Consider the following 13,909-nt stretch of genomic DNA (forward strand, 5'->3'; position numbering starts at 1 on the left):
ACAATAGTGAAATGAGTACTGTTTCATAAAATTTATCTTTTCAATTTTGTGTATATGTGTTTGTAAATACGGGGTGGTACTGAAAAGTGTACCCTTTTCTATAGGTCACGGTCAAAAGAATTTGAAAGCCAGTAGTCCTGCAACTATTAAGATTCTGTGTTCAACTCCTGGCAGAAGTAGGAACTAGTATAACCTTTGGTGACAATACAAATATCATTTAAATAATTGATCTCAAGGAAACAATCACAGGTGTGTGGGAAAAAAGTTTGCTACTAAAATGTTGTCTATAGTGTCATTTGTAATAAAGAAAAATCTGACATACACTAAAGAATTAGTTGAATAAAGTGTGGTGCATCTACATGATAAATGGTACCAGCCGTTAAAACTTCACTGCAAAGAAATGATCGGAAGGGGTATCCATATCAACTCATAGATGAAAAGGAGAGGTTATAAAATTTTAAACACATACGTACACAATGCATAGAACAAATATAGTGCAAATGATAGCAATCATCCCTGGGAAAGTATAATTGTGGGATTTATTTACTTTCTTCTTGGTGTCTTTGTAGTTTCAAAAATTTCTACGATGGATATGCACCACTTCTGTAATTGGTGAAAATAATACAAGAAATGTGATTTCAAATATGCTTTCCTCGGCAAAGAAGCTGCCTTCCACAGACATTGCTCACTTCAGGCAATAGAAACAAACATGAAAGTTAGCAGTCAAGAGAAACGGGATTTAAACAGGGTGTACGTTTAAAGTAGAGGCAAAAATTAGGTGCCAGATGTAGTCATATCTTGATAAATTGTACAATGATTTTCCATCCCAGCCCTCTTCTGAAGTCCCTGTTTCCTAAACTACTCAACAAATGGGCCTTCAGAATGGGTCTGTATAGGCTTTAGAGCCGATAAATAGCACCCTGCTTCTGAATATGAGTAGCCTCAAGGCAATGCCAGTGTTCTTTGTCTCCAAATACTTAACAATAGAGTCAGATGTTTAAATAAAATGTTCAAGATAAAAAGTAATAATAAAGCAAGGAAAGACCAAAGGGGCCAAGTTTTGTGGATTAATCTTAACTTCTAAGGGTAAGAAAGAAAAATGGAGGCACAGGGCAGTCATTTATTTAGTCAGTCCATCTGTCTGATGGACATCAGTCTGTCTATCAGTCTGTCATTCGGTCTGTTTAGTCAACAGCTGCTTACTGATACTCCCCACTATAGTCAGAAGTAGGGCTGTTGTAATCAAAGACTTGTTCCCTGCCCTTTTGCAACAGGGAAGAACAAATCTGACTCCATATTGGATCTGTTCTTTCACTTTAACCTTTGTATTCTATTGCTTTTGCTACAAGTTAAGAATGTTGCTTACAGCCTGAAAATATACAGGATAGCCCATTCGCAAGGCTCTGACCTTTAAAGGTATAACACTTTCCCACTCAAATAAGAGATAAGAAGTTGCAGAACAGAGAATAACATTTGTCTTGTGGAAGGTTTACAGGAACTTCGTGACCTGACCTACAAGGACAGCTGCAAGAACAAAGGATTCTGACACCAAGAAGTTTGCAACAACTAACCACACCCCCTCCCATTTTAGTATAAAAGAAGCCTGAATTCTAACTCAGGTAAGATGGTTCTTTGGGACACGAGTCCACCATCTTCTCGGTCTGCTGGCTTTCTGAATAAAGTTGCCATTCCTCCCTTGCACCTTCACCTGAACCCAGACCATGCCTGTCCCAGTGTCCCTAGATGCGCCACACACTCCCACACCTTCACCTGTGTGCAGGTATCCCTTTATCCAACAGGTCCTCAGACCCCCATCTCGAAGTCTCTTGTTCATCCTCTAAATTGCTAAAATGACACTGCTCAGGGACTGCCCCCCGCCCCCCTCCAGATGTCACTGAGCCCTCCCAGCCCCAGCTGCTGCATAGGGCCTGCCATACCAGTCTGGGTTCTGTATCCATCTTTACAATGGCAAGCAAAACAGACCATGTGGTATTTTTTTTTCTCCAAATCCCCAGGGTAAGCACACCATAGAGATGTCAGCTGCTGCTTCCTGGGTTCACATGTGAAGCATTTTATGCTCATCATCTTGCATAACTTAACCCTCACAACCACTACAAGGAGAGTTTATCCTCATTTTACATATGGGGAAAATGAGGCATAGTGAAGGGAAAAACTTTCCTGTGGTCACACCCAGGGTTGCTGGCTTCAAACCCAGTAAATGTGTGTTGAAATACATTTTTTTGAAGCAAGACCTACATAGACCTACAGGCCATGAAAGAGGTGGTTTTCAGTACCATCTCGGGAGCTCCCAGACATTCACACTTCACTCCTGGAGACCTCCTGCCTGCAGAAGATGCGGTGTTTGTAAATATAACTTAGAACAATTAGAAGATGCTCATGCTTTTCTTTCAACAAATATTTATGTCTCTACAAATAGCCTTGGGCTAGGTGTTGGGTGGATATGGGAGTGGAGAAGGGAAGGAACAGAAATGGAAATCAGGGCCCTCTGCATCCATTGCTGAGGAGCTACTGGGAAGCAAAGCCTCATGAGGCAGCAGTGCCCAGTGGGATTACAGGCCTGGCATCCAGCCTGGAAGAGCAGCCCTCCACGGTCAGGTTCTTTTCCATAATATGGTGGGTGAAGGGGTCATTTCTGCACTGCCAGTCAGTGCTTGGCAACGAAGGAGGGCATGACCAGGCAGGGCCACTGGATGGATGGAAACCATCCCCTTGGCAGGGGCCTCACACGTGTCAGGTCACTTAAGGTCATTATAAGCCATCGCCCCCAGCTGCCTCAGAGGACCTATACTCCTGGTCCAGCTGCACCCCAGTGCTAGCTGTCACTTTATTCCCTATTCTCCTTCTTTTCCAGGCGGACCCCGACATCATTCCCACTGGAAAAGCAAGCATGTCCTCCACCATCACAGACACAGTATGCACGTCTGACTAACTAAGGTCCCCTTCACCGTGTGCATGTCCTTACTCAGCCACCATGAGAGAAGTGAGCACGGTGACTCTCAGATGAAAGGACACAGGAGGCTCCCAGTCCCATCTTCATCGTTCATGTAGGAGAAACCTTGGGCTCTGCCGGTGGTGAAGGCCCAGCCCCTCCTCGCCCCTCCATGGACCCCGACTCTGATGCTCTGATGCCGGGCTCTCCAGAAACTCATCCTCCCCTTTTATTCTCTACAACCACCCTTGACTTGCTCTTGACCCCTTCTCACTGAGGCTACAATTCTTCAGCCTCCCCTTCAGGTTCAGAGCTGCTGTTGTTAGGCAAATATTCAGTCAAGTTCAAGATGGAATTCAGGCCCAAGGCCAAAGAGGGGCTCCCTCCTCCCTTCTCTTCCTGCAGTGCCTGCCTGCTTCTGGCCCACATGACGATGAGGCGGTGTGGTCCCTGGGGGTCACCCACACAGCGTTGTCATCTGGGACTGAACCTCAGATGCCATCAGAGCTGATGTCTGCAGCCATGCAATGCCACCGAGTCACAGATCCACAACCACACATCCCCCACATCCTGTCCTCAGAGACCCCACTTGGGTCCCCTTTCTCACCAGTGCTGGGCTCCCACAGGGATGCAGAGACTCTGGCATCCTGCATCCCACAGGCACCTCCACTCTCAGAATTGTAGAGGAATAGAGCACAGATCCCAGCTGTCCTCAGACTCCCCTCGACTCTGCAAAGATTCATATTGGGGTTTCTCATACCTCACACCCCTCACTGCTCAATATGGTCTGAGGCTTGGGCTGGGGACACTCTATACACTCTCTAAATGGTTGGCATATCCCCATTTGCCTCCTTCCCAGGGTAGAAACCCCTGGGGTCACTCCTGCCTTCTCCCCAAGGGATTTAAACACTGGAGCAGAGCTTTGATCCTCTGACCCCCACTGGCCCTTTCCTATACTCTCAACAACCGCCACCACCAAGTTTCATGACATTTACCGCAGGCCTCCATGGGCCAAGCATTTTACAAGCATGGTCTGCATCAGTCCTCGCAGCATCCAAGAAGGTGGACATGCACAGGTGACAAAAGTAAGTCATGCATCCAGGGTCACAAAGGCAGGAGGGAATTCCACCTGGTTCCAAAGCCCACTGGCCACATGGTCAGCCCCCACACGTGTAACCACGCAGACCCTGCAGGACTGGGGGCCCGCGGGGGCTCACCAGGCCTCCGGTGCACTCTCGGCAGTCCTGCAGGCAGCCAGTGTTCTCCCAGGTACTATAGACCTTGAGCCCCGCCATTAGCACCTGCAGTGGGCGACTGCCGACAAGCTCCTAACTTCGGAAGATGTCCTCGTCCAGAAGGATGCCGGTATACCTGCGAGACAATCAGAGACCTGTGATGGATGCAGTAGTGCCCCCAGCACATATGCTCATAAGGGATATTGCTCTCATAATGTCTTTGTGTGGGTTTTGGTGTCGGGGTGCTCCTAAGATTCATTTTCCCTTTTCTTCTCTGAAAGAGTTTGTGTAAAATCAGTATGTTTTCTTTTCTTACATATTTGGTTGATTTCACCAGTAATGCCAGACAAAGCTATTCAGGTTTTCTGTTTCTTTCTGTGCCACTTTTGGTACTATGTATCTTTCAAGAAATTTGTCAATTTCATATACGTTGTCAAATATATTGGCATTACATTGACATTACATCAATAACAATAATAACAATGATGCCTTCTTTTTTATTCTAGATACTGATAATTTGTGTCTATCTTTTTCGGGATCATTCTAGCTAAAGATCTTTCAATTGTATTTATTTATTGAAAGAAAAAAACAGTTTTGGGCTTAATTATTTTTTTTCCATTCTTTGACCATTTCTTATTTCATTGATTTCTGCTCTCATTTTTATTATTTGCTCTACTTTCTTTGTGTTTAACTTGTTCCTCTTTTTCTAGCTTCTTAAAATAGAAATCTACACCACTGGCTTTAGCCTTTTCTTCTTTTATAATGTAAGCATTTAAAGGTATACGTTTTCCTCTGAGCACTGCATTAGTTGCTTACCACAAATTTTGATATGTTGTGTTTCATTTTCATTTTATTCTAAATATTTTCTAATTTCCCTGTGATTTCTTCTTTGACCTATGAATTATGTGTGTTCTTTAGTTTCCTAATATGTAAAGATTATTCCAGATAATTTTCTGTTATTAATTTTTAATTTAATTTCATTCTACTCAGAGAACAGATTTTGTATGATTTCAATCATTATAAATTTACATGGTCTGTCTTGATAAATGTTCTATGTTCACTTCAAAAGAATGTGTATTCTGGGGAGCTTCAAGATGGCAGAGGAGTAAGACGTGGAGATCACCTTCCTCTCCACAAATACATCAGAAATACATCTACACGTGGAACAAATCCAACAGAACACCTACTGAACGCTGGCAGAAGACCTCAGACCTCCCAAAAGGCAAGAAACTCCCCACGTACCTGGGTAGGGCAAAAGAAAAAAGAAAAACCACAGGCAAAGAATAGGGACGGGACCTGCACCAGTGGGAGGGAGCTGTGAAGGAGGAAAGGTTTCCACACACTAGGAAGGCCCTGCGCGGGTGGAGTCTGCAGGTGGCAGAGGGGGAGCTTCGGAGCCATGGAGGAGGGCGCAGCAACAGGGGTGCGGAGGGCAAAGCGGAGAGATTCCTGCACAGAGGATCGGTGCCGACCAGCACTCACCGGCCCGAGAGGCTTGTCTGCTCACTCCCCAGGGTGGGCGGGGGCTGGGAGCTGAGGCTCGGGCTCCGGAGGTCGGATCACAGGGAGAGGACTGGGGTTGGCGGCGTGAACACAGCCTGAAGGGGCTAGTGCGCCACAGCTGGCCGGGAGGGAGTCTGGGAAAATGTCTAGAACTGCCAAAGAGGCAAGAGAATTTTTCTTGCCTCTTTGTTTCCTGGTGCGGGAGGAGAGGGGATTAAGAGCGCTGCTTAAAGGAGCCTCAGAGATGGGCATGAGCTGCGGCTGTCAGCGCGGACCCCAGAGACGGGCATGAGACGCTAAGGCCGCTGCTGCAGCCACCAAGAAGTCTGTGTGCCAGCACAGGTCACTATCCACACCTCCCCTCTCGGGAGCCTGGGCAGCCCACCACTGCCAGGGTCCCGCGATCCAGGGACAACTTCACCGGGAGAACACATGAAACCCCTCAGGCTGCTGCAACGTTACACCGGCCTCTGCCGCCGCAGGCTCGCCCCGCACTCCGTACCCCTCCCTCCCCCCGGCCTGAGTGAGCCAGAGCCCCCGAATCAGCGGCTCCTTTAACCCCGTCCTGCCTGAGTGAAGAAGAGACGCCCTCCGGCAACCTACACGCAGAGGCGGGGCCAAATCCAAAGCTGAGCCCCGGGAGCTGTGCGAACAAAGAAGAGAAAGGGAAATCTCCCCCAGCAGCCTCAGGAGCAGCAGATTAAATCTCCACAATCAACTTGATGTACCCGGCATCTGTCGAATACCTGAATAGACAACGAATCATCCCAAATTGAGCAGATGGACTTTGGGAGCAATGATATATATATATTTTTCCCCTTTTTCTCTTTTTGTGAGTGTGTATGTATATGCTTCTGTGTGTGATTTTGTCTGTATAGTTTTGCTTTTACCATTTCTCCGAAGGTTCTATCAGTCCGTTTTTTTCTTCTTCTTTTTTGTTAGTATAGTTTTTAGCACTTGTTATCATTGGTGGATTTGTTTTTTGGTTTGGTTGCTCTCTTCTTTCCTCCTTTCTTCTTTTTTTAAATTACTTTTTAAATTTTTTAAATAATTATTTTTTATTTTAAGTTTTATTTTATTTTATATTATCTTCTTCTTTCTTTCATTCTTTCTTTTTTTCTGCCTTTTACTCTGAGCCGTGTGGATGACAGGCTCTTGGTGCTCCAGCCAGGTGTCAGGGCTGTGCCTCTGAGCTGGGAGAGCCAAGTTCAGGACATTGGTCCACAACGTATCTCCCAGCTCCACGTAATATCAAACAGTGAAAATCTCCCAGAGATCTCCATTGCAAAGCCAAGACCCAGCTCCACTCAACGACCAGCAAGCTACAGTGCTGGACACTCTATGCTAAACAACTAGGAAGACAGGAACACAACGCCACCCATTAGCAGACAGGCTGCGTAAAATCATAACAAGGCCACAGAGACCCCAAAACACACCACCAGACATGGACCTGCCCACCAGAAAGACAAGATCCAGCCTCATCCACCAGAACACAGGCATTAGTCCCCTCCACTAGGAAGCCTACACAACCCACTGAACCAACCTTAGCCACTGGGGGCAGACACCAAAAACAATAGGAACGGGATTCCCTGGTGGCGCAGTGGTTGAGAGTCCGCCTGCCGATGCAGGGGACACGGGTTCGTGCCCTGGTCTGGGAGGATCCCACATGTCGCGGAGCGGCTGGGCCCGTGAGCCATGGCCGCTGAGCCTGCGCGTCCGGAGCCTGTGCTCCGCAACGGGAGAGGCCACAACAGTGAGAGGCCCACGTACTGCAAAAAAAAAAAAAAAAAAAAAAAAAAAAAGGAACTATGAACCTGCAGCCTGCGAAAAGGACCCCAAACACAGTAAGCTAGGCAAAATGAGAAGACAGAGAAACACACAGCAGATGAAGGAGCAAGGTAAAAACCCATGAGACCTAACAAATGAAGAAGAAATAGGCAGTCTACCTGAAAAAGGGTTCAGAATAATGATAGTAAAGATGATCCAAAATCTTGTAAATAGAATGGAGAAAATAAAACAAACCTTTAACCAAGAACTAGAAGAACTAAATAGCAAACTAACAGTAATGAACAACACAATAAATGAAATTAAACATTCTCTAGAAGGGATCAGTAGCAGAATAACTGAGGCAGAAGAATGGATAAGTGACGTGGAAGATAAAATAGTGGAAATAACTACTGCAGAGCAGAATAAAGATAAAAGAATGAAAAGAATTGAGGACAGTCTCAGAGACCTCTGGGACAACATTAAATGCACCAAGATTCGAATTATAGGGGTCCCAAAAGAAAAAGAGAAAAAGAAAGGGACTGAGAAAACATTTGAAGAGATTATAGTTGAAAATTTCTCTAATATGGGAAAGGAAACACTTAATCAAGACCAGGAAGAACAGAGAGTCCCATACAGGATAAATCCAAGGAGAAACACGCCAAGACACATATTAATCAAACTATCAAAAATTAAATACAAAGAAAAAACATTAAAAGCAGCGAGGGAAAAAAAACAAATAACACACAAGGGAATCCCCATGAGGTTAATAGCTGATCTTTCAGCAGAAGTTCTTCAAGCCAGAACGGAGTGGTAGGACATATTTAAAGAGATGAAGGGGCAAAACCTACAACCACGATTACTCTACCCAGCAAGGATCTCATTGAGATTTGACAGAGAAATTAAAACCTTCACAGACAAGCAAAAGCTAAGAGAATTCAGCACCACCAAACCAGCTTTACAACAAATGCTAAAGGAAGTGCTCTAGGCAGGAAACACAAGAGAAGAAAAGACCTACAACAACAAACCCAAAACAATTAAGAAAATGGTAATAGGAACATACATATCAATAATTACCTTAAATGTAAATGGATTAAATGCTCCAACCAAAAGACATAGACTGGCAGAATGGATACAATAACAAGACCCATATATATGCTGTCTACAAGAGACCCACTTCAGACCTAGGGACACATACAGACTGAAATTAAGGGGATGGAAAAAGATACTCCAAGCAAATGGAAATCAAAAGAAAGCTGGAGTAGCAATTCTCATATCAGACAAAATAGACTTTAAAATAAAGACTATTACAAGAGACAAACAAGGACACTACATAATGAACAAGGGATCTATCCAAGAAGAAGATATAACAATTGTAAATATTTATGCACCAACATAGGAGCACCTCAATACATAAGGCAAATACTAATAGCCATAAAAGGGGAAATCAACAGTAACACAATCATAGTAGGAGAATTTAACACCCCACTTTCACCAATGGACAGAACATCCAAAGTGAAAATAAATAAGGAAACACAAGCTTTAAATGATACATTAAACAAGATGGACTTAATTGATATTTAAAGGATATTCCATCCAAAAACAACAGAATACAGTTTCTTCTCAAGTGCTCATGGAACATTCTCCAGGATAGATTATATCTTGGGTCACAAATCAAGCCTTGGTAAATTAAAAAAAATTGAAATCGTATTAAGTATCCTTTCCGACCACAATGCTATGAGACTAGATATCAATTACAGGAAAAACTCTGTAAAAAATACAAACACATGGAGCCTAAACAATACATTACTTAATAACCAAGAGATCACTGAAGAAATCAAAGAGGAAATCAAAAAATACTTAGAAACAAATGACAATGAAAAACACGATGACCCAACACCTATGGAATGCAGCAAAAGCAGTTCTAAGAGGGAAGTTTATAGCAATACAATCCTACCTTAAGAGACAAGGAATCTCTCAAATAAACAACCTGACCTTACACCTAAAGCAATTAGAGAAAGAAGAACAAAAAACCCCCAAAGTTAGCAGAAGGAAAGAAATCATAAAGATCAGATCAGATATAAATGAAAAAGAAATGAAGGAAGCGATAGCAAAGATCAATAAACTAAAAGCTGGTTCTTTGAGAAGATAAACAAAATTGATAAACCATTAGCCAGACTCGTTAAGAAAAAAAGGGAGGGCTTCCCTGGTGGCGCAGTGGTTGAGAGTCCGCCTGCCGATGCAGAGGACACGGGTTCGTGCCCCGGTTGGGGAGGATCCCACATGCCACGGAGCGGCTGGGCCCGTGAGTCATGGCCGCTGAGCCTGCGCATCCGGAGCCTGTGCTCCGCAACGGGAGAGGCCACAGCAGTGAGAGGCCCACGTACCACAAAAAAAAAAAAAAAAAAAAAAAAAAAAAAAAAGGGAGAAGACTCAAATCAGTAGAATTAGAAATGAACAAGGAGAAGTAACAACTGACACTGCAGAAATACAAAGGCTCATGTGAGATTACTACAAGCAACTCTATGCCAATAAAATGGACACCCTGGAAGAAATGGACAAATTCTTAGAAATTCACAACCTTCTGAGACTGAACCAGGAAGAAACAGAAAATATGAACAGACCAATCACAGGCACTGAAATTCAAACTGTGATTAAAAATCTTCCAACAAACAAAAGCCCAGGACCAGATGGCTGCACAGGTGAATTCTATCAAACATTTAGAAACATTTAGAAAAGAGCTAACACCTATCCTTGTAAAACTCTTCCAAAATATAGCAGAGGGAAGAACACTCCCAAACTCATTCTACGAGGCCACCATCACCCTGATACCAAAACCAGACAAAGATGTCACAAAGAAAGAAAACTACAGGCCAATATCACTGATGAACATTGATGCAAAAATCTTCAACAAAATACTAGCAAACAGAATCCAACAGCACATTAAAATGATCATGCACCATGATCCTGGGTTTATCCCAGGAATGCAAGGATTCTTCAATATATGCAAATCAATCAATGTGATACACCATATTAGCAACTTGAAGGAGAAAAACCATATGATCATCTCAATAGACGCAGAGAAAGCTTTTGACAAAATTCAACACCCATTTATGATAAAAACCCTCCAGAAAGTAGGCATAGAGGGAACTTACCTCAACATATCAAATGCCATATATAACAAACCCACAGCCAACATTGTTCTCAATGGTGAAAAACTGAAACCATTTCCACTAAGATCAGGAACAAGACAAGGTTGCCCACTCTCACCACTCTTATTCAACATAGTTTTGGAAGTTTTAGCCACGGCAATCAGAGAAGAAAAAGAAGTAAAAGGAATCCAAATCAGAAAAGAAGAAGTAAAGCTGTCACGGTTTGCAGATGACATGATACTATACATAGAGAATCCTAAAGATGCTACCAGAAAACTCCTAGAGCTAATCAATGAATTTGGTAAAGTAGCAGGATACAAAATTAATGCAGAGAAATCTCTTGCATTCCTATACACTAATGATGAAAAATCTGAAAGTGAAATTAAGAATACACTCCCATTTACCATTGCAGCAAAAAGAATAAAATATCTGGGAATAAACCTACCTAAGGAGACAAAAGACCTGTATGCAGAAAATTATAAGACACTGATGAAAGAAATTAAAGATGATACAAACAGATGGAGAGATATACCATGTTCTTGGATTGGAAGAATCAACATTGTGAAAACGACTATACCACCCAAAGCAATCTACAGATTCAATGCAATCCCTATCAAACTACCAACAGCATTTTTCACAGAACTAGAACAAAAAATTTCTCAATATGTATGGAAACACAAAAGACCCCGAATAGCCAAAGCAATCTTGAGAAAGAAAAACAGAGCTGGAGGAATCAGGCTCTCTGACTTCAGACTATACTACAAATCTACAGTACTCAAGACAGTATGGTACTAGCATGAAAACAGACATATAGATCAATGGAACAGGATTGAAAGCCCACACATAAACCCACACACATGTCACCTTATCTTTGATAAGGAGGCAAGAATATACAATGGAGAAAGGACAGCCTCTTCAATATGTGGTGCTGAGAAAACTGGACAGCTACATGTAAAAGAATGAAATTAGAACACTCCCTAACACCATAAACAAAAAGAAACTCAAAATGGATTAAAGACCTCAATGTAAGGCCAGACACTATCAAACTCTTAGAGGAAAACATAGGCAGAACACTCTATGACATAAATCACAGCAAGATCCTTTTTGACCCACCTCCTAGAGAAATGGAAATAAAGACAAAAATAAACACATGGGACCTAATGAAACTTAAAAGCTTTTGCACAGCAAAGGAAACCATAAACAAGACCAAAATACAACCCTCAGAATGGGAGAAAATATTTGCAAATGAAGCAACTGACAAAGGATTCATCTCCTAAATTTACAAGCAGCTCATGCAGCTCAATATCAAAAAACAACTGAATCCAAAAATGGGCAGAAGACCTATATAGACATTTCTCCAAAGGAGATATACAGATTGCCAACAAACACATGAAAGAATGCTCAGCATAATTAATCATTAGAGAAATGCAAATCAAAACTACAATGAGATATCATCTCACACCAGTCAGAATGGCCATCATCAAAAAATCTACAAACAATAAATGCTGGAGAGGGTATGGAGAAGAGGGAACCCTCTTGCACTGTTGGTGGGACTGTAAATTGATACAGCCACTATGGAGAACAGTATGGAGGTTCCTTAAAAACTAAAAATAGAATTACCATACAACCCAGCAATCCCACTCTTGGGTAAATACCCTGAGAAAACCATAATTCTAAAAGAGTCATGTACAACAATGTTCATTGCAGCTCTATTTACAATAGCCAGGACATGGAAGCAACCTAAGTGTCCATTGACAGATGAATGGATAAAGAAGATGTGGCACATATATGCAATGGAATATTACTCAGCCGTAAAAAGAAACGAAATTGAGTTATTTGTATTGAGGTGGATGGACCTAGAGTCTGTCATACAGAGTGAAGTAAGTCAGAAAGGGAAAAACAAATACCATATGCTAACACATATATATGGAATCTAAAAAAAAAAAGTTTCTGAAGTACCTAGGGGCAGGACAGGAATAAAGATGCAGACGTAGAGAATAGACTTGAGGACACAGGGAGGGGGAAGGGTAAGCTGGGACAAAGTGAGAGAATGGCACTGACATATGTACACTACCAAATGGAAAATAGATAGTTAGTGGGAAGCAGCCGCATAGCACTGGGAGATCAGCTCTGTGCTTTGTGACCTCCTAGAGAGGTAGGATAGGGAGGGAGGGAGGGAGACACAAGAGGGAGGGGATATGGAGGTATATGTATACGTATAGCTGATTCACTTTGTTATACAGCATAAACTAACACGTCATTGTAAAGCAATTACACTCCAATAAAGATGTTAAAAAAAAAGAATGTATATTCTGCTCTTGCTGGGTAGAGTTTTCAATAAATGTCATTAGGTCAAGTTTGTTAGTCATGTTGTTCATATGATTTATATCATTACTGCTCTTCTGTCTGTTTATTATATCAATTACTCAGAGAGAAGGACTGATGTCTGTAACTATAATTTTGGATTTGTTAATTTTTCCTTTCAGTACTTTCCATTTTTGCTTCATGTATTTTTGCTGTTTTGTGGAATCCATACACATTTAGATTGTTATGTCTTCTTGATGAGTAGACTGCTTGATCATTATGAAGTGATCCTCTACATCTCTGGTAATATTCCTTCTTCTGAAGTCTATCTAATATTAGTTTAGCCACTCCAACTCTTCTATGGTTAATGTTTGCAGGTATAAATTTTTTATTCTCATACTTTTAACCTATTGTCTTTAATTTTAAGTGGGTTTCTTGTAGAAAGCATCTAGTTCAGTCTTAATTTATCATATCTAACAATTTAAAAATAGGAGTGTTTAAATCATTTACACTCAGTGTAATTATTAATGTGATTGAGTTTAAAACTATTATCTTGCAATTTTCCCCCTATTTATCCCACATGTTCCTTTCCCTGTGCTCCTGTCTTCTCTTGATTAATTGAATAATCTTTAGTATTGCATTGCTGGATTTTAAACTGTGTTACTCATTTTTTTCCAGCAATTTTTCTATGACCTAAAACATGCATCTTTAACTTATCACATTTTCCCCTCAAATACTGTTATACCACATCAAGGATAATATAAGAACCTTACAACAATATATAATTCCTTTTCATTCTCTCATCCATTATGTCACTGTTGAGACAAAAATATATTCTACATGTTATAAATTTTATTGCTATTTTTGCTTTAAACAAACAGTTTATCTTTCTTTCCTTATCAACATTACTGAGGATTGATTTATTCCCAACAGACTACATTATTCATTTTTATTTTACTTTATTTTTATTTTTACTTTATTTTATTTTATTTTTATTTTTT

General features: G+C 41.7%; 1 protein-coding gene across 1 annotated transcript in view; it reads right to left on the reverse strand.

Moving 5' to 3' along the window:
• ACOXL (acyl-CoA oxidase like) overlaps nucleotides 1–13,909 on the reverse strand; it is a gene marked incomplete at its 3' end in the record, with an annotated part of 362,800 nt that overhangs the window by 167,626 nt on the left and 181,265 nt on the right. Inside the window, 2 exon segments of the mRNA XM_079720397.1 lie at nucleotides 4,168–4,278; nucleotides 4,282–4,321. Of these exon segments, the coding sequence (XP_079576523.1) occupies nucleotides 4,168–4,278; nucleotides 4,282–4,321 (151 nt within the window).

The sequence above is a fragment of the Hyperoodon ampullatus genome (genome assembly GCF_949752795.1).
Source record: "Hyperoodon ampullatus genome assembly, chromosome: 15".
NCBI lineage: Eukaryota > Metazoa > Chordata > Mammalia > Artiodactyla > Ziphiidae > Hyperoodon > Hyperoodon ampullatus.